The sequence below is a fragment of the Trematomus bernacchii genome, unplaced genomic scaffold, assembly GCF_902827165.1.
Source record: "Trematomus bernacchii unplaced genomic scaffold, fTreBer1.1, whole genome shotgun sequence".
Classification (NCBI taxonomy): domain Eukaryota; kingdom Metazoa; phylum Chordata; class Actinopteri; order Perciformes; family Nototheniidae; genus Trematomus; species Trematomus bernacchii.
Genome location: NW_022987714.1, coordinates 20,788,350 through 20,810,030, shown reverse-complemented (window position 1 = coordinate 20,810,030; position 21,681 = coordinate 20,788,350). Strand labels below are relative to the sequence as shown.

At 39.2% G+C, this 21,681-nt stretch overlaps 1 protein-coding gene across 1 annotated transcript; it reads right to left on the bottom strand.

The window, feature by feature from the left end:
• Positions 1–5: 5 nt before the first annotated feature.
• Positions 6–20,954, bottom strand: anpepa (alanyl (membrane) aminopeptidase a). Its single transcript, XM_034141833.1, has 20 exons — positions 20,283–20,954; positions 17,913–18,055; positions 17,665–17,801; positions 17,166–17,286; positions 15,530–15,684; positions 15,318–15,431; positions 15,035–15,178; positions 14,095–14,160; positions 13,297–13,362; positions 13,054–13,202; positions 12,010–12,089; positions 11,552–11,685; positions 10,361–10,416; positions 10,091–10,238; positions 9,780–9,868; positions 8,976–9,086; positions 5,483–5,650; positions 4,786–4,926; positions 3,301–3,364; positions 6–975 (listed from the first exon to the last, which is right to left on the bottom strand). The coding sequence occupies exons 1-20, from the start codon at positions 20,888–20,890 to the stop codon at positions 832–834; spliced, it is 2,838 nt and encodes a 945-aa protein (XP_033997724.1). The 5' UTR covers positions 20,891–20,954; the 3' UTR covers positions 6–831.
• Between the last annotated feature and the right edge of the window lie 727 nt (positions 20,955–21,681).

Here is a 21,681-nt window from a genome sequence, read left to right as displayed (position 1 = left end):
AGTTATTGAAACAATATTTTATTGCTGGTTATTATCATGGTCATCTTCTTACAATAGTTATTAAAGTGAGTCAATATAGCTATTGTAAAATATACATGTACAGGATTAAATGACTTAATGTTTTATTATCAAAAAACACAATTTCAACAACATACAACAATAATGCTGTCTTTGATTACAACATATATAAAACACATACATGTGTTCCTGTAAACAAATGGAGGAAGTTCTATCCTTTAGCTGTGTACATTATTCACAAGCTGGTTCATTTAACTGCTCCAATGAACTAGTGTTTGTTTTCCTAATACGTTGGAACAATGCTTTTTTGGAGAATAACATACTTATTGGAAGTTTCAATCCATTTTCAAATTTAACAAAGATTTTAAAACATCTGTGATAAAGAGCAACAACAAAAATGATTTTCAAAAGTAAATGTGATCATTTTGAATCTAACATTAAACTTTTCAAACAATTATACTTCAATATAGCATCTTTAGTATCATGTGCAATAATGACCAACAGTAGGGTAATTATCTTCTTACTTTGACTGTTAGCATTGAATATACTATATAAATAATGTATATATACATACTGTAAACACTGCTGTGTCTTCACTTGGTGTCACATTTGTTTCAGAGTCGGTTCTATGCTATGATTCAGTCTTATGATGTCACTGTTCAGTCTGGGGAATCGAATGATGATTCTTTTCCTGATTAAGTCTTGATCAGTTCTTGTTTCTGAAGTGCATTTATTGGCAGAGGAAAGTGAGCTAACTCATGTAAAAATGCTAGCACCACTGGTCGTTAAGAGTTATTGTTTTTTTACATTCAACTAAGCTGTTTCTCTTTCAAACCACTCTAGTATAACATCTTTGTTCTCGCTGACCCACTGGATGTTGACTGCGGTTTGCTCAATGGCCTGGTACGCCGCACTGGAAGCTGGACCCAGATCATAATCCTTCGCAAAACGCTCCAGCTACACACACACACACACACACACACACACACACACACACACACACACACACACACACACACACACACACACACACACACACACACACACACACACACACACACACACACACACACACAACACACACACACACACACACACACACACACACACACACACACACACACACACACACACACACACACACACACACACACACACACACACACACACACACACACACACACACACACACACACACACACACACACACACACACACACGGGTGATACAGTAATGTTAGGTCACTGCAAAGAAGCGCATTTCATTCACAAAAACGGACGCCTAACTTAATAACTTTTTTGTAGGTATGAGACCCACATTTGAACAAAATAGAAGCTAAGTCATATTTACAAGATAGGGGGTGTTTCTCAATGTCGAGGAAAGCTGCTCCAGAGCCACTATTTCAAGGATACTACGTCATCGAGTGCCGCCGAAGGACTGTTCCAATGTCCAGGATACTTGGAATTCTACCGAGGCCGGCGTACTGTGTGGAAATTTCGAGGCTGCACATGTGTATCCTCCGCGGTCTTAAAATCCCCACAATGCTTTGCGCACGGACCAATTTCCAAATCTTTGGCGGAAATCACGCTCCATTTAAGGCGGGGCCTCGCATATGACGCACACCTGCACACCTGTTAGCCTGTTCCACAATTCTTCGTTTTCCGAGGCTAGGAAGGATTCTTGCCTCGCTTCTGAAGGACCTGACTCGGAGGGACTTGTCCTACCAAGGAAACGTCCTCGACATTGAGAAACACCCACAGTCTCCAATTAGCAATGGTAGCACATAGTAAAATGTTTGGCGTTATTTTATATGTTATTGTCATGAACAAATAATTGCTTGAGAGACTAAAGGGCTTACCTTATTAAGAAACCATACCTAGGCATGGGAGGGAGCATGTCTAACTCTTTATTTTGTTACGCTACGATTGCGAATAAAAGCCCTCCAAACTTCTAAAATGTTTACTACATGGATCACCCAACTGTAGGTTGATGACTGTATGCTTGGAACACGACCCAGTGAAAGGCGTAAAACCATTCAACAAGAGCTAATGTTAGCTTAAAAGCTAGCAGCTAGCTACAGCTGGAAAAACCGGTCAGTGTTCATTCAAAATGTAGCTTCTTTCTATTTCTGTCATATATCGTAGACTCTTTGTTTCAAACAATACAAGAAAAGAGTGGTATGTACTTCGGTATATGTGCCATGGGAGAAAAGATCACTTTTTAACGCTTTCAAAGGCTAAACGTAATTCAGATTTACTGCAATCAGGCCATTTTAGGCAAAACATGTCTGACCACCATGGTTTTATCTTGCTTGACGATAATTCAATGAAAAGTACAACCAAATTGCTTTGTTAACCAGGTACACATAGAAGGCCAAATCTGACATTTCATCTTTCTATGTTCCAAACTCAATAATGAGCAACTCTGTTGCACACTTTTCTTCATCACCATAAACACACCGTTTTTATAGGTCTATAATCACCTAAAAATAGGGATTGTTGTGTTAGCTTAGAATGAGCCTTTAGTATCAAAATAAGGATCGAGTCCGTTTTACGGAGTTCAACTTGTTGCATGGCCATGTTCCTACATTAGCCCTGGCTCTAGAGAAGGCCTCTTTTTGTTTCACGTTACCTTTGTCAGCTCTAGATTTTCTACACACTTGGAAAGGGAGCTGTTAGTAAAGGATGGGTTTTCAGTTGGTTGCATTCTGAAACATCACCACTAGACGTCACTAAATCCTTTACACTGGACCTAATTCAAAGCAGAATAAGTTGAATATAGTTTGATTTAAAAAAAATGGGATGACAAAAAGTGAAGAACAGTGTGTCTGGTAATGAAGGATGAACATGAAACCAGTGCAACAGTGTGGCTCACTGATGTATTTAACAACAATGGAGCTCTATGGAACAGAAGAAGAAGAGATATCAGGCTGTATAAATACTTATTAGTGGTGGTTTTCAACTTTTCATGAAATATTTTGGTAATAAGAAAAATATAAAAAATAACCAGCCTTCACCTTAAATGAAAAATGATAAAAAAATCATCTTAATGAGAATAAATGACATTGTAAGAGATCTGAGGTTTTGGCTCACTGATAAACTAACTTGCCGTCATCCATTAACTGACGATGACAACGATACATCTGATGTTGTAGGGTGTATCCACTCATTTGTTGGATATTAATCAGTTAGCGGTGCGTGACTGGAGAGAGGAGTTCCCACTTGATGGCATTGCATGACAGTATTATCAATTTCATATAACAATTAGACATCCATAAATTACCTCTTCCAGTTCGAACTGGGTGGAGAACCTGCCGGTCACTTCCTCAATCAGCCTGGCTGGATTCCTGGAAGCAGAGACAGGGTGGACAAAATATCAGCAATTATCTTCCATGTAGTGCAATGCAGTTTAACAACACCACAAACCCCATGCAGACTCTAAAATGGCCAAAAGTCAACACATATCTCAAACAGTTTCTGCAAGAATCATGGCCTCAAAGAAGGTGGACTTTACTGTAGGACTGTTGTATGAGACTGCATTGGCTTTAGCTGCCTAATACACTTTTTTATTGTAAAACAGTATGAAGAAGTCCAAGACCATTCTGGTCATTTGATTTAGCTCATCTGAGGTGTCCCTGTTTGCTCATGAAATGAAACCTTGTCTGTCTGTTATGTCTATATAAACTTTGATACCAATTTATTTCGCTTCCTGGTAACGGCACACACAGTGGGGACTTTATGAAGGAGATATAATGATAAGCACTGATTAAATAACAAGACCTTTGTACTTAATGACATCTGAAGAAGATTTATATAAGCCACTGTTTATTATATTCTGTTCTTTTATGGCACTGCTTGTTTATTCAAGTGACTCGACCGCTTGTCACTTCAGTGTCCAGAGACCTCTGTGATGAGGAGCCCACCAGCAGAACGTCCATAAAGACAACACCGACGACAACAACCTCGTCTTTAACTGGCAGCTCATGGCCTGAGAGCAGGTCATGAGACAGAGCTGAGAGGATAAGCCCATGAGCAAGCCAACACTGTGTTTAGGGTTAGACTGATAGATGAGTTGTGGGGCTGATACTGCTCTTTAAACTACCACTGAGTCAGAGCTATGAGGTGGTGGAGGTTCTTCCTTGAAACTACCATCATAAAACTGATATTTTTGCATATCGATGCTCTATAAACACAGGTTTGTCAGCATACTTGCAATTACCATTGCATGGTATCCATCATGTAGCTCTGTAATCAATGTTGCTAAGATGTAATGCCACAGCACAACCTGAGCCAAGTCTAGCAAAGTTAGGCTAAAAGTTTCCTAGACCCATCTCTGGATAGACACAGGTCATGTCTGTTTTCCTAACCACTTGTCCTAACCTAAATGGGAAACGTCACGGGGTGAAGGAAAGATGTGAAGGAGAATTCATCAGGACTTCAGATCTGTTTGTTGTAGTCAACTTCAGAAGAATTAGGACAAATGTGTGTGTCCAATTTCTGTCCCCATGAAAAAGTTGGATTGAGCTTTAAAGAAACCATAAGAAGAATTTCTGAGCTACCAGTTCTCACAATCTCAACGCTGTGTTTGTTTCTCCACCCTGTCATATGTTTTCGGGTTTAACCACAAATACTTGTAATTTTCTTGTAAATCTGTCTGAATAAGAAACGGCTAAATTTAAACATAGCCATCAAGTATATATTGGTCAAACCCAATGCCACAATCTGTAAACTGTTCATGACTCAGAAAAATAAAGCAATATAACCTTACCCATATCTGACATAGTTCCAGTGAGCTCTGATAAAGTTCCAGGCCAGCGCCTGCCCGGCCACATTCCTCGAGACGTAGCTTATAGAGGAAGCAACCTCCATCATACGTATCAGCTCAGGGTCCAAAGTGTAATCCAGGTATCTGCAAGATAAGGAAGCCACAGACAAACTCTTCACTTCATAATAACAACTGTGTGTTTGGGATTCACCTTATCAAAGTCTACCATATTGAAAGAAGGTATTATGTGCACGGTAAAAAAGCATAGGTGTCCTTTATGCTGGGGACAAACTTGGTCGGTGTATTTCTGGGGACCCAAGAAGTGCTATGTGCTTGTTTGCCTGAAGTAATAAGTGTCACTGCTTTATTAAAACATCTTCCCCAGACCCCCCTACAAGGGTTTGGTTTACAAAGATGACACCTTATCACAACATGTTTGCAGGTATGTGTGTCGCCGTGGAGAACAGGGGTGTGCAAGTCTCCTAAAGAAAGACGTAGATTATTGGCTTCCTAAATATTTTCCCCAACACATATAATGGTTCCTATGACAACAGTGTGTAGCCTGACACTGTGAACCCTGTGTCTACAAATGGTAGGGAAACTAGTGTGTACAAAAAAAAAGGGTTGCACGCAATACAGTTTTATTTTTATCTGAAAGAAGTGTCCCCACCACTTTTCAAAACAAAGGTAAAAAGGTCACCTGCTGAGCAGCCAGATCTTCTTGGTGCAGGACAGAGCCCGCCGGAGCCGGTCCTTCTCCGAGACGTCTGAGGAGCGAAGATACAGGTCCCAGGCAAACTCCCACTCCTCCTTCCCCCCATGAGCCACAGCGTGGCAGTAGATTACAGACCGCAGGTTAGGGTTGATGCTGAAACACACACACACACACACACACACACACACACACACACACACACACACACACACACACACACACACACACACACACACACACACACACACACACACACACACACACACACACACACACACACACACACACACACACACACACACACACACACACACACACACACACACACACACACACACACACACACACACACACACACACACACACACACACACTCTAAATGTATTAACACACTTTCATGCATGTACATGTATGTAGTGGTGGAAGTAGTAGGCCTACTCAGGGGTAGGTACGTTTGAGAAACCGGCTCGAGATACACTTTTTGTTATATTCCATGGAATGCTCTTAACATCCCGATTGCAATGAATATCTTAAGTGCTTTGACAAAAAATCCATTAAAAAAAATTCATCTGTGGAAGCCGTAGTACTGTAAAAAGCACGACCAATCATTTTAGCCGGCCCGGCTAAAATAACTGGATGGCCTACCTGCCTGTCAGCCTTCCATCTGTGCACAAATTGATCTTGTGCCCTCATTGGTCATGTGCGCGTTCGTGTGTGTTGGAGGAGGGGCTCTGTAAGGAAGTGGCAGATTTTTTCCGGTTGCGTATTTTCAAATTCTAGCGCACTCGAGCTGGTTTCTCCAAAATTACCTGCCCCACCTTTAAGTAAAAGTACAAATACAATGGTCTCAAAATACTCCACTATTGATTTCAAAATTGTACTTAAGTAAAAGTACGAAAGTATTAGCATCAAGACAAAATGTACTTAAAGTACAAAAAGTAAAAGTACTCATTATGCATAATGAACATGATCCATTTCCGAATGACACAAGAATTCTAAGCTAAATGTACAAAAAGTATCAAAGGTAAAATGAGTCATTATGCAGAATGGATATTTTCCCAGTATTATATTATTTGGTTATTATTTGAAATCTCTTAAATGTAGTGGAGTAGAAGTATAAAGTAGGATCAAGGCGAGACACGGCAGGCAAAAACATCGTTTTTCATGCACTGGTCAATATTGAGATTTTGTGCTATTTTGATTCAATAACATGTTTTCTTTCAGGCTTTTGGAAGGAAAACGTAAAAAATACACATTTAGATGTTTATTTTTACTATAGTTTGTCTATTTGCGTCTGTAGATTTCTCCTAAATTCACCAAAAGTTAGCATTCTAACTTAACATAAAGTACCGCGACCGTTGTTTGCACCATAAAAATCGGAGGTATCGTTCGAAAGCTCCGTCTACTGCACAATCTCATCGGATCCAAATATGGTCATTTTCTTTGTGTCAGCAACCAATCGTGGAAGTACAAAGGGGTCTTAAACCAAAAAACGAAATCTCATTGGCTGGTGTCAATTTCTGACAACGTGATTCGTTCAGATGCGTCACGTGGTGTGCTAAAACACTTCCTGGCTTAGCTTTCCGCTGGAAATTTAAATCTCAAAATGGCAAAAGATCAGCGAAAAAAACGTTCACAGGGAAGACGACAACAATTGTCACTTGCACAAAGCAATGTTAGACAAAAAAACAAATGACCCCGAACATGAAATACCTTCACGGAGTGCGTCGATGCGCAAGCTATCATCCAAAGAACAGGAGGGTTTAGGTAGCGCCACACAGCAATCTTTAAAGGTCGTTTTCAAATGAGTTTTTTCTCCTATTCTGAGTGAGAAATGTCCACTTCAGTAGCACGTACATACACCAAACCTTCCAGTTATATTCCTATCAATATTCTGAAGGCTTTTACAGAAGGGTGTGTTCATATATCATTCATAGCCTGAATTATATAACATTTTATACCTAAAAACATGGCGAAAATTGATATTTTAGGGCTGAAAAAGAGATATCCAAAATCCCTTTTGTAAAAACTTTAGATTCTAATATGACTACAAAATGAAACAAGAATTTTGAACCTGGCTTTATCCAATGTTCAGAATTGTGTTCCTGAAATGTATTAAAATAAGCGCATATTTAATGAGATTATGGCTCATTTGCATATTTAAACATGCTATTTCAGAAAACTTGTAATACAAAAAACAATTGTCTTAATGTAAGTAATTAACTGGAGAAATTTCTAGCTGATATCTTTAAGTTAAAAATAATTACCCTATTCACCTGTAGTGTCTCGCCTTAAAGGGAAATACTCAAGTAAAGTAAAACTATTTCAAAAAAGTACTTCAGTACAACACTAGAGTAAATATACTTAGTTACTTTCCACCACTGAAAAACTGAAAAGTTGACTTTAATTAAATGTATTATGTCAACAAATTTCACATTACAGTTGTAGGTTCGTTGAAAGAAATAATATTACGTTGAACCTAATGTAAAGTCAACGTTTCAGTTTTTTCAGTGTGTGTATGTAATGAGCACACAAAGAATACACATTTATTGAAAAGGCAATGTCTCTACTTAAAAGTTGCAGCTGGTTTCCAAAACACAAAGAAAGCTAGTGTGAAGGTACAGGAGTTTTGTTTTGGCAAACCCTTTTTCAATAAGTTGGAAAAGGATTGCCATGGTCGCCAAAGTATATGATTTAAGCTTAGAGTGCATGTCCAGCCCAGAGCAACTTTAAAGATAAAAACCACAATGCAGACGGGTAACAGCAGGCACCAACAATAAACACGAAAAAGGGATCATAACGACACCTACCTTTCTTAAATCATTGCTGGAGTGTAAAGCAACAGAACAGGATGACAGCTGTTACAGTGAGACCCTTAGAACCAACAGTCCTCCAGTGTAGCATCATTTCAGAAGGTATGAAGTATAAAAGTCTAGTTGCCAGCAGTGTGAACCTGTGATGTTGAGTACCCCAAAGTTTCATGATATATCATGTATAGTATGGGTCCCCATTTGGGCAATTTACAGAATTAGCATAAATTGCATTCATTAGCGTTAATTAGCCTATGCAGACAATAGCTAAAAAATGGGTCCCCTAAAACTTTACAATCAACCCAAAATTCATAAAAATCAGCCCACCAGTAAAATAGTAATAGAGTACAAATATGGCACGTTTCTGGTAAAAACTGCCATTTTTGATCCTGAAAAATTCAGAAATGGATTCAACATTCAAAATAGCCCAAATTGGCCAAGCCAGTTTTTAACTATAGTCACCATATGCTAATTATTGCAACTGATGCTAATTGTGCAAATTGCCCAACATGCAAGTTAGCATCCGGCAGCACTATGTGTCGGGGACCTGTTTTAAACATTTATTTCATAGAACGTTGGGTCACTCAATCATTCCGGGTTCACTATAGGACTATGGCAGATAGACAATAAATGTGATGTTAAAGATACTTATGCCATATTGTCCGTACTTGTTGGTGCTGTTGATTTTCATCAAGTCGGCATACATATGTTGAGCCATCTCAATGCATTCTGGGAGTTCGTTGGAACATGCCACATCTATGGCCTTTATCTGGATTTGCCTTGGAATAAAGCACAATTTCTATATTAGAAGTGTAGATGTAATACATGATGATAAATGTAATGTAATAAGTGTTTCGAAGAAGATAGAGATGCGATTTTTAAAATAAAATATGTATTAATAGAGCTTTGATGAAAAATGCATTTGAATTCATTCAGCTTGATATGTCATTTATTAAGGAATATTATTACGTTTAATTACAAGCACATTTCGGAGATTAGCTGAATATTTATAAATTATCAGTAGGTGTTAAATGATGATGATCTTTTAATATCTTCACGGCTTTACACTTTTCATACCAGTACTGCATATATATATTTGTTTTTTGATGAGTATTTTGTCATATTATACTGTACGTAGTTGTTAGGTATATGTATATACATTATTTGTTGGTTGTTTTTCTGACAATGTATTTTCTTTGACTGTGTTTATGCACGCACCATACCTACTTAAGGCAATAATGCTGTTTCTGATACTGATTTCTGATTCTGATGAATAAGTCCTAATCAAAAAATACAATATATATAAAACACTGTATCTTGGTAGGTTGGTCTTTGCTAATGTGCTGAAGTTTCACACATACAAAGATATTTAAAATGATGATACCAAAGAACCATCCAATCAAGTCATTTGAGTCTTTATCCGAAACATGTGATAGTGTTATATGACGCCATAAAAACTCATCTTTCCTTACTGTGAGGAGTGATCAGTTGGGACTGTGGAATTGTCTGTGTAGCTGCTGAAAGAATTGTAAAGGCCTTTAACCTGATTACGGAGGTACATCTACAGGAAGAGACACATTTACAGCAGAGTTACAGGAACACACACAACACTTTTATGACTCATCTCTTTATGTCCTGATGAGGGAAGGACATTGACACAAATCACATCTAGTCTGTTAAATCCAGCTTCTTCATGTAATACTAGTCAATTCATTTGGTGATGTTAGAAAGAATTGTTAATTTGGATTATTACAAGTTAAAATAATGTTTTAATAGTACATGCCTGCATTGGTCCATACACCTCAGATCGATCGAACATGCGGACAAAGTACCCGAGGTTGCTGATGGTTGCTGCCCAGGGTATTAGCTCCGTCTCATTCCGAATGAAGCGCGTTAAATTTAGCGCCAGAGTCACGTTGACAAGTTTGGCCCTGAGGAAAACAGAGATAACATTTGTAGGAAGAGGCAGACATTAGCTTGCCCTTATTTAAAAACAGGTTTGATCAGAACACACTTGGATTTGTAGCAGTGTGGTTTATCTGAAAGTTATTACCTTGCCAAGTTAAATGCATCGTCAACAAGCTGCCCTCTGTTCATCAGTGGGATCCGCTGGAAGAAGAGCAACATTAGGGGCAGTTACATTTTTAGTTTATAAAGACCCCAAGTATGTAGACATCTGAAATCAATGATATTACTATAAATGCGAAAACTCTGCATTAGATCAGGAAACAATAACTTTTTACTATTTTAAAAGTTTGATATAAAGCCTTAATTTCTTTAAATGTAAGCTATGCTCCTGTATTAGGAGTTCTGTCTAAAGATGCTTACCAATAGAGTGGTACAGTGATGGTGCATCGCTTTACAAAAAGCAATGATTTCCCCAGTGGCACACAAGTTTTGGAAACGTACACGTTTTGTTTTGCAGGTTAATGTCCAACTATTTACACCAGTTTGTGACATTTGAAGCTTAAATGCAATCGCCAGAAGTAAAAAGCAAATGTGGGGCTCCAAATGACCTACATCACATCCCATGACTTCACGTCACCACCGCTAAGCTAAAGTCAGTCAGTTCATCCAGACATTCATGTTCCCCAGAGGATGATTCATATTGATTGTATTGATGCCTCACGGCCCGTCCACACAGCAGCGTTAAAAAAATCTTCCACCGCTTCTGCCCATTCACTTTGAATGGGGTGACGTCACTTTGCCTCACTTTTCGCCGAACTGCATTGTGGGAAGCAGAGCGGAGATCTCCAGGCATCTCAGGATTCAAAGTTGAGCAATGTTCAACTTTTGAAGCTGAGGTGGAAGCGTCAGCCAATCAAATCCCGTGTATGCAAATCTGACAGTACAAGCGCTAGCCAATCAAACCGCGTGTATGCTGGGAGAGACATACCGCAGTTCATTTCGTCATATTCCAAAAAATGGAGGAGAAATGAATTATAGCGGTAGGGAATCACCTGGTGCTTTAAGACCAGTCCCTATTTACCTACCGGGATATAAACCGGAGGAGCCAGGCATGGAGGGAGGTGGCAGAGACAGTGGTAGGTTTTCGCCTGTTTGGGGAGTTTATATCCAGTTTACTTCTGGCTTTTTTGCTTTGTATGTCGGGGGCGGGAGATTCATGTGATTGGTTGTTGGTCGCGTTGCTCGCAAAAAATCCCCAAGCTTCAGATATGTTGTTATTCATGTTATTCATGAATGTCCCAGAGTGCTGGACCTCATGGTTTGGCTCAGTACTCACACGTGGGTCTTTCTGCAACTGAGTGATGAGGCGATCCCAGTTCTCTGGGTTGTAATTGACTCTGTAGTATCCAGTACAGTTGACGTTTGCCAGAATCCACTCTCCTTTAGTAGCAACAAATTCGTCTTTCATTGCTGTTCAAAAAGCAATAACATAAAAGATCAATGGAACAGTATGAATACACATTAAAAACTATATGAAAAGTTATCTTGTGTATAAGGTCATCTTTCTCAGTCTCATCAAACTTTTACTGGATTTTACCCAATCAAGGTCCATCACATAGATGCCTTAAGATGTCTAAAGGTCCAAATAATTATTTATATTTAAATGTTATTTTATATTTTCTGGGCCTGATGAAATACAAAAGATCTAATGTAATGGTTGTTTGTCCAAAATGCAAACAAAGCTGTTAAAAATTGGGTTTCAGGAGAAAGGCTCTGTGTTTTACATCCTGTTACCTGACTCGCCGGGTTTCAACCAGATTAGACGAAACAGAGTTGTATATCTCATGGCTCTGATCGGGACGTGCCACGAAAGACTAAATGGACAGAAAACAAAAGACAAAAACAATTAGGATGCTCATAGTCGAGGAAAGGGTTCTTCAGTGTCTAGCAATGAAGAATTGAAAGGCAACTTAGAAAGAAGCTTTTTAAGATGACCTGTAAAGGGTGCATGAAATCAAATCTCCTGTACAATAACCAGTTCTCTGCACTTCCAACATGCATGAGTCCAGAGCTGTTCTGAGTATGGCCAATGCAATGTAAGAATGTGTCAGGTTTAATTATTGCTCACCTCAGCAGGCAGTGTTATTGAACACATTGTTAGAACGCTCTACATGGCCAAATATATAATACAGTCTGTTGCAGTGATTTCATGCAGGCATGGCAGACAAAAGTGATTGCTAAAAAAATAACTGTATTTTGCCAACCAAAACAGCCACACACCCGAGTTTGAATATTTGGTGACAATTCTTCTGAGAGGGAGTAAGACATTTTTGAGTGAAGTCACAAATTCATGAACTTTGGCATTTGAAAGATAGTAAATGTAAAATATTTTCTCAATTTTTGTCCAAATGGGCACTGACCACATTTATTCACATTTTCCACCAAGAGTTTGCAAGATTCAAGTAAACAAGCAAACGAATGATAACACCATCTAAACTAGCGGGATTCCTTTGCACTGGTGTTGACAGAAATCCAATATATCTAATCCATATTAGGAATATGTTATATGACATTATTTTGACCTAAAAAGAGTTATTTATTTCATTGATGTAAAAAAAAGTTTGTGCATGTCTGCAAAGGCTAAAATCCCTATGTTCCCTACAGAGGGAGTTTCTCTCCCACACACTCTAAAGAATTAATGCTTAAGATGTTCATTTATTTGATTGAAAATATTAACTGATCAATATTCATTTATTTTGATAAGAATTTTGAAATGAACTGTAATGTTATGAGTATTATAAGAGCTTTGACCTAAACGGGTACACATTTGGCGCATACCTAGATACTGCTGAGTTATTGAACAGGAAGTGCTTCTGGAAGGCTTCTCCACTGGTAGTGTTGATGGTGATAACAGGGTAGCCGATTTGTTTAGTCCAGCTGTTCATCACCTCGGCAATATTCCTTTCGCCTGTACTCTCGTCATCTGCCTGCAACATTTATTATATGAATAAAATAGACTCATCAATGATTATTTACCAAACATTTGCATGTGGAAATACCTGATTTAATCCAACACTTTACCTTTTGTATGTATTCCCAGAGGATATTCTGGTCTGTGTTTTTATACTGCCAGTCTGAGAGGTACCTCTAAAACAGAAAAACAGAGAGATCCAGATAGAAGTTACAGTTACAGTTACGTTTAAAAAGTATTATTTTCATTTGCCAAATCGCCAACAACAACCAAAACCAGATGTTGGAATGTTAGACTTTAGAGCAACAGAACAGTTTGTCCAAATAACCTAAGCTAACTGACTTCACGACACCAAACTCAAATAAACAGTGTCAGTTAAAAAACCTGGAACATGCTAGTGCTAGTTAGCCACCATTGCTCTTACAGCTGCTTTACAGCTGCTTTGGATCTTCTCTGTACTGTGCTAATCGTACCTTATCCCTTTTCCATAATAAGAAAAACCAAAGTATTGCACAAAATCAAGCATGTTCTTTTGCTCATTAACGAGTACAAAGAGACAGTTTGACCCAATATCAACACCACAAGGAGTCAATGTGATTTTGAAGTTTTTATAATTTCAGTCCCCCATTTTTAAGGCATCACATTTGAAAACTGTGATATTAGCTCTCCCACCCATGTTGTAAGCCATGTAATAGGACACACTTTGGTATTACCAAAAGGATGCATCTTCTCAATAAAAACAACATTGTAGGACACTGATCTGTTAGTCTAACAATCTCATCAGCCTCCTCGTGGTTTGATGTTAAATAGGGTGTCAAAAAGTACTTTTAGTCGCACAGTCCGCAGAGGCAATTATAAAGACAGCTGTATTTCAGCCCAACTGAATGAGATTAAATGTAATTGCTTACTCTGATTGCTTTGTCGAAAACGGGCTGATCCACGAGGTCTGCCAGCATTACCAGCACAGCTGCCCCCTACAGAGTGAACATCAAATACATGTTACATGAACATACTGAGGCGACTGCTCACTTGAGAAAAACAAATATACATCTTCCCTGTTTTTTCCCTGGGGATTCTGTATTTTTAGCAGTTGCCTGATTGGCTCTTGGATCACTGTAGCCAGCCTGAAGGCATTTAAAATGCCTCATGCCCACAAAGCATTTTATATAATTTCCTATGATTCTGGTGAAACACTGCACAGTAGCAAAGCAGTGTAATGTACGTCTGAACAGATGCAAAGTCCTGGGGTTCAGCGCAAATTCAACAAACTCATGACAAAAGCATCTGTATAGTAATGAATCATAATGAAACTTGATTCAACTAAACGGACATGTTTGATCTAATTAAATTATGTGAGATCTTTTTTTGAGGTATTGTTTTCTCAAGTGAATGCATTACACTTCCTAATAGGACGCACCCACATTGACGTCACAGAGGTTCGGTCCTCGGAATGTTTTCGGTGATGTATATAATAAAAGTTGTGAGATAATTGCCTAAAAAGTGTATTCATACATTTTCTTTACTTTTATTTTATTTTAAAATTGCCAACATTCATTTTCAGAAATACTGTGATCATGTCAGCCTCTTCTGAATGTCCACATTATTCAGCCTGAATCTCATGCATTGCTCATTCAAAGATAATTTAAGCTCCTGCCCACTGATTTGATATAAAAACGTAATTTGATGTTTACCACTCCAAATACAGCATCTTAAAAAGCACTTAACTACATCTGAGAAATCTTAAGTATTATGCCCCCCCATGAGCTTGATTTTGGACCTTGGTATTTATAAAATCCTTCGCCATGCTTCTTCATGCAGGATGTATTCATTGAAATGTGCTGTCTCTACCTTATAGTAGGTTATAATATCAAACATCTCCAGGATCTGAGAAGTGGTCTGCACATCTCCCTGAGAAGTGCTGAGGGGACGAGAGGAGGCCAGAGCGTCCGCCTCAAACGCATAGTGGAGGTTGTTCAGGATATTTACATCTTTCTGGGGAAACAAGAAGAGACATGCTGCATTACAACATGAAGAGATGGAGATGTGTTTGTCTTGCCTTATTGCATCAAGCTTTCTTTTTCAATTACCATGACCCTCATGATAAAGAGGTGAAGGTTTGGTCTGAACTTACTAATTTAAAGTCAGGCTCAACAGCGTCCACTGCATATAATGTCATGTAGTTGGCAAAGCCCTCGTTCAGCCAAATATCATTCCACCATTTCATCGTCACCAGATTCCCAAACCACTGTCGACAAAAAAAAGCAATGTTAATGTCATTTTGGGCATTTCTCCTTTTGACATTTAATTATTGACAAAAGTGGGTGAAGAGTAGTTTCCTCTAACCTGGTGTGCCAGTTCATGTGCAATGAGTGCAGCGATGTGTTCCTTGTCAAGCAGAGAGGACACCCCCTCCTCATAGAGCAGCGCCCCCTCCCGGTACGTGATCAGCCCCAAGTTTTCCATTCCGCGGGAAATTGAGTCTGGCAGTGCAATCTGATCTGTAGGAGTCACAGAAATATGGACAAGTAATGAGATGATACATACATTTGCCAGTAGTGTGTTACACTATCTGAAAGTATCCAGTGAGTTTTCCTCAGAAAAAGAGAGCCTCTCTGGAGGTGATAAAAACATTGAGGAAGTTTGAATTGATCGTTTTAGGAGAATGTGCAATCAGTGTTGGTGGTAAATGTAGTGGTTTGAAGCAATACATTCCTCATTGTGTGCTATAACGATTATATTGACTTGTTCTGCTTGTGGTTCCTTACTGGCTGTGCCCACATGAGCCAGAATATATTGCGTAAACTTTTTTTTTTTATCAGAATTTTTTACACTAGATACCAACATTCTTTCCAAAACAAAAAAGTATCTACAACAAACATAAGTAATTTACAAAGAATTAAGAAATAAATCAGCATGATCTGTTAAAAGACTGAGCCCCTATCTATAAAAGGCACTCTCTGTCCCCTGAAATACATTGAGCCAGTAGTTACTTGATCATTTTGTTTTCCGTCTTTCTGGTTGGGTCTAATGGTTTTCTTTGCATTTTTTTCTTGAGAATAAAAGTTTGGATGTTGTTGGATGATGATGATCGCCTAACGAGTGACGGAGGGTGGAACTGAGGCTGAGGATCTTTGACAGCTTTCCCATGATCTTCCAACCGATTCTTAGCCCTATTCCTTCATCCTTCTACCTGTTGACCTCTTCCTCCTTTCATCCCTTACTCCTCTCATCCCTTCATCCTATACCACATTTCTTCCCCCTTTCACACATTGACCCCTTCATCCCCCACACCCCTCATCCTAACCCACATCCCTTCATTCCTTCAAACATTGAACTCTTCATCCCTTCATCCCTTACTCCCCTCAACCCTTCATCCTTACCCACATCCCTTCATTCCTTCAAACATTGAACTCTTCATCCCTTCCTCCCCTCAACCCTTCATTCTTACCCACATCCCTTCATCCCTTCATCCCCCACACCCTTATCCTAATCCACATCCCTTCACACATTGCACTATTACTTCCTTCATCCCTACATCCCTCACACCAATCGACCCCTTCATCCCACCCTCCCCTCACCCCTTCCTACATCTATCCAATACTATATATGCATACTTTTCCAAATGTGTCATTCTAGGTACTGTCTTGGGGCCCATAATCGGCTCAAACTGAAATTCCCAGAGACAGAACCCCCACCAAGAGTCTCCCACTGCCCTGACTTCAGTATGTCCCCCCAAACTAGCCTCACAAACAACATTTGTCCCCTTCAAGCCCCCTCCCCACCCCTACATCCATCCATTCATTCTAACCCTAACCCTCCTTCATTAAATCTTTAAATGACAAAATGTTGGGGTACGGGCCTTGCTAGTGAACCCTATAGCAAACAAGTCAAAATGAGTAGCCTGTACTGTATACTAATATCAAATGATAAAGAAGTAGGATATAGTCTACATGTTCTTCCTGTGTAGACAAAGACTTACCTAGCTTTCTCTGTGGGTAGTTAATTTCAAAACGGCCCTCAAAGTAGTCGAGAATCCTTCCCGTGATATCCGCTGCATATTTAGCGTGTCCTGCTGCAGTGGCCTCAGGACGAGCGTATGTCTGTATGGGAAAACATAAAGCACGCAAGATACATATTTTGGTTTTGTACTTTTACATATTTATAATTTGAAATAATCCCAAAAGTGTGGGTGTGACGTGCAAAAAACTGAGTTATTAAACCTGAAAATTATTCAGTTATTGGATACGGTTTGGTTTCATGGTTCCGAATATTATTTTGATATGACATTGAAAACATGCCATAACATTTTGACTCTATTCAGTACCTATGGTTAGACTGTAGTCAGTACCTATAGTTATTTGAATGAACATAATTCCCATCATATATCCAAAACCTGATCTGAAAGTGATAGAAGCAAACATCAACTCCATACCGAGAGTAAAGACATATAATTCATCCTACGTCTACAGTACACATACATTGATTTCCACACGGTGATTTGAGGAGCGGGTTGGTGTAAACTCTGAAACCGTGAAGGCAAACAGGTAGGTTGACATCAACGGTGTTGGCTGAAAAGCTGTGGCTTTCCAATCGTCGTCTATAATATTGGCGCCATCTGAGAGAGTAGAAACAAAGAAGACCAGTATTAGGACGATATATTGGATCATTTTGAAGAGAAATGATGTACTATATTATGTTTTTGCATTGTGACTGCTTGTGTTTTTACCTGTATTTATGCCATTTGCTAGAGCCGTCGTGATTCTCCTGTGGATTATTGTCACCTCGAACTCTGCCTTAAAATCTGGCTCATCGAAACAAGGGAACACTCTCCTGGCAGATGTTGGTTCCATTTGGGTGGCAATAAGGGCTCTATAATTACAGAGAAAGAAAGTGTATTGTCAGGGAAACACTGCGGGAACACTGGATACAGATAATGAGGATACAATTTGGATATCATAAAAACCCATAATAGATTCCGTTGAATTAGTACGTTTAAAAGCATTGACTCCATCAGATTTGCATATTTTAAATACTGGTGGATACAGCGTCATTGTGTGTCCTCTACGTTTGTAACAGGTAGATTGTAAGTTTGGCACAAACCATGACAAAAGTATAAGTTAGAGAATAACTACTAACACATATCAGCCAATGCCAAATTCAATATCTCTAGTGGTGAGTGGAGATTGTCAAGTGATAGTGCATTGTAGCAGCACATTGAGGTGGTCTTAAAACTTTGAAGGGTGAAATATGACACTGGCAACTGAGCAACATCCGAGTGCCCAGTACCTATTATTTGGTTTCTAATTTTAAGTATAATAGCAAGATGAAGACAAAAGTGAGTTGGGGTATCCTATTTCCTTAGAGAGAACAATATAAATAAAGGGACGTGTGTGTGTGTGTGTGTGTGTGTGTGTGTGTGTGTGTGCGTGCGTGTGTGTGTGTGTGTGTGTGTCACCATACACTATTAGCACATTATTCATGATAAATGAATCAGTTACAGAAAGTAGACAGGAAACAGCTTTATCAAAAATACATCAGTTCATTCCGTCTGTTTGAAACCACATCTACTGTATATCTGGAATGTACCTAAGAACACATACTCTAGTATTGTACTTAAGTACAAGTTTGGGGTACTTTTACTTCACCTGAGTATTTTTATTTTATTCTACTTGTTACTTCTACTCCTCTACATTTTAGAAGCCATAATGAACTTCTCACTCCATTACATGTATTTAACAGCCTTAGTTATTTTTTATTTTATAGATTCAGATTAATAGCTGACACAAAATATTGTTATTTTCCCTTTAGCAAAAGACCTCAGTACATCCTCAACATCTAGATGTACTCAGATTTACTGACTCCAATCTGAAAAATCTAACTTTGAATTGTTCACAAAAAGATAGGAACATTAATGAGGAGCGTCACTTTGATTTGAATGATTAGATAGATTGTGAGCAGTGTTTCATTCTGTTTTTTTTAAAATTGTATTATAAATATTATCATGAAAGTCAAGGTCTTACTATACTGTGAAAGAGGATTAGAGTCTCATGTGAAACATTTTTGACGATCTGACCAAAAGTTTAAAAAAAAAAAGTTCTGAGAATTCAGACTTTTTCTCAGAACTTTTGGTCAGATCTCAATAACGTTCCACATGCGGCCCTAATCCTCTTCTGTACTATACTTTACTGTACTTACGTATTGTTTTACATATTATATTGCATATATACTTAACATATTGCAGCCGACAACTATATACATTTGTTCTTACTTTGGATTTACTTTCTTATTTTATCTTTTTATAAGATTAGTGTATATTATTTTATCTTTCCGACAGAACAGTAAACAATGGAGTGATGATATTAGTATGCTCTCACTACTTCAGTTGAGAATGTTTTAACCGGCCAACGTTAAAGAAAACCTCCAAAATAAAAGCAAAATAATTCTTTAACCTCTTTAATGTCTCAATGTTTCTACATGTGTTGAATATAGCAGATGGCTCGAGGAGCTACTGTAAGTAATGTCAGAACAAATTATGTTTCAGTGTCGAGTAATTAGAAAATAAAAAATTATGAATTCATCAATAAGCAATGAGTTCATGATTACAGGGTAACTAAGTAAAAGAAAATGACAGACAAAAGGTCACAGACTAACAAATTCGGTCTAATAACTAAATCGGAAGGAAGGGGAATTTACAACACAGAACTTTAGTGGGTGTCAGATAAAAAGGCTTAATGCTGAACATATGTTCTTTCAGTTTCTGTGAAACCGTAGCAATAGAACTGAGGATTAGGGCTCCATTTAGTTCAAATCTGAATTTCTCAAAATTCTAAGAAAGAAAAGTTTTCTCTCAGAATTCAGATTTTCCTTCTCGGAATTTTTACATCTCAGAACAAAAAATTAATAACTCTTTTTACATGTGGCCCTAATCCATTTCCATATATGTGTGAATCTTGAAGTCACAAAGTAAAACATAAAGGGAATTTTAACATTTGGTGAATAACGGTTTCCTTGCTAAAACTTGGCAGGATGTTTTCTTAAGCCATTATCACTAATTCTTCACACATACACTCAAAAGCTTTAAACTCTTTGTACCCACCTGTCTGTATCTGTATCGTCTTCATGAGCTGGGATACCTTCTTTATATGTGCTAACATACATCCCATAGAGCCACTCTGATACTTCTCCTCTGAAAGCCAGAAACAAACTGTAGTTCCCCCCCTTCTTCAAAGCATAATCCAACTCGATCTCCAGGAAGTTAGTTTGGTCTTGGTGGTTTTCCATTCTGGTAACACGGATCCCTTCATCTGTGTCTGTGCTCGCCACCACTGGACCATACACATCCAGGAACTGGCTGTGGAGGTAGATGGAGCTTGTGCCCTGGACACAATGAAAGTAAACGGTGGTGTTTCCAGAGAAGTGCCACGTCTGGTTGGCGCTGGTGACATTGACCTCCTCGATGATCTGGCTGTAGAAGCGAGGCCAGAGGAAGACCTTGTATCTCTCCGGGACGAGGTTCTTCGGAAGCCGCATGACGGGCGGTAGACCCGTGGTGGTGGAAGGGAAAGTCGGCCGGGGCGTGGGATTCATTGTAGCGATCTGGGTTTTGTACAAAATGACCATGGTGACAATGCCTGCTATGGCGGAGACCGTCAGGACGACGAAGGCGGCGGCGAAAGCCTTGGTGACCGAGGAGCTCTTAGACATGGTGGTCTGTCCTGAAGGTGCTTGTCAGGAAGAGATGAGTCCGATGAGTCCCTCAGCTTGAGTGCCTCTGGTCTGCAGTGATCTGTTCACAACCAAGTAACCTCCTTCCCGTGAACTGGGCTTGGCCTTAGCAATTACGACTCTGTACTTAGATTAAGCATTAACTCGGGCATTGCCAAAGGAGCAAAGAGTAAGCGTCCGTGTGAAGAGGGCGATGTTCACTGGCCGTGTTGTAAATAATCGGTCAGATTGTCCTCTCAAACATCTGGAGGTGGTTTTCTGAGGTCTTGCCACTAATAAAGGGGTTAGGTAAACTTCAGGAAACACTTTCCCTAAACTGCACTCATCACACATTCCCTCACTACGATCACAATAATCACACGCCTGAATGGAGAAAATGAGCTGCTGGTGAGTAATAGTCCTTCAGAAGAAGCTTGGAATGGAAGGTGTCCAGAGGTTCAGGGTGCAGTGATGGCTCCTGGTAAAAACCGCAATGCACGGGGGGTCAGATGATGGCTTCAATAAAGATACATGTCAACAGAGATCCTGACCTAGAAACGAGAAGTATGTGAAGGGAGGATAGGAGGAGGGGTTGGATAAGAGAGGAGAGAAAAGAGGAGGAGGATCTAAAGTGTTTTAGGAAATTAGCTAGAAATGCCCAACCTCAGGAGATCACGACCACCGCCTCCACAACACCCACATAATTACTCACCTCAGGAGAGGAAACATCAGAGGCAAAATGGCAACAGTGCAGGAGAAAATGGGCCCTGAGCAGGGTGCGCCGACGGATG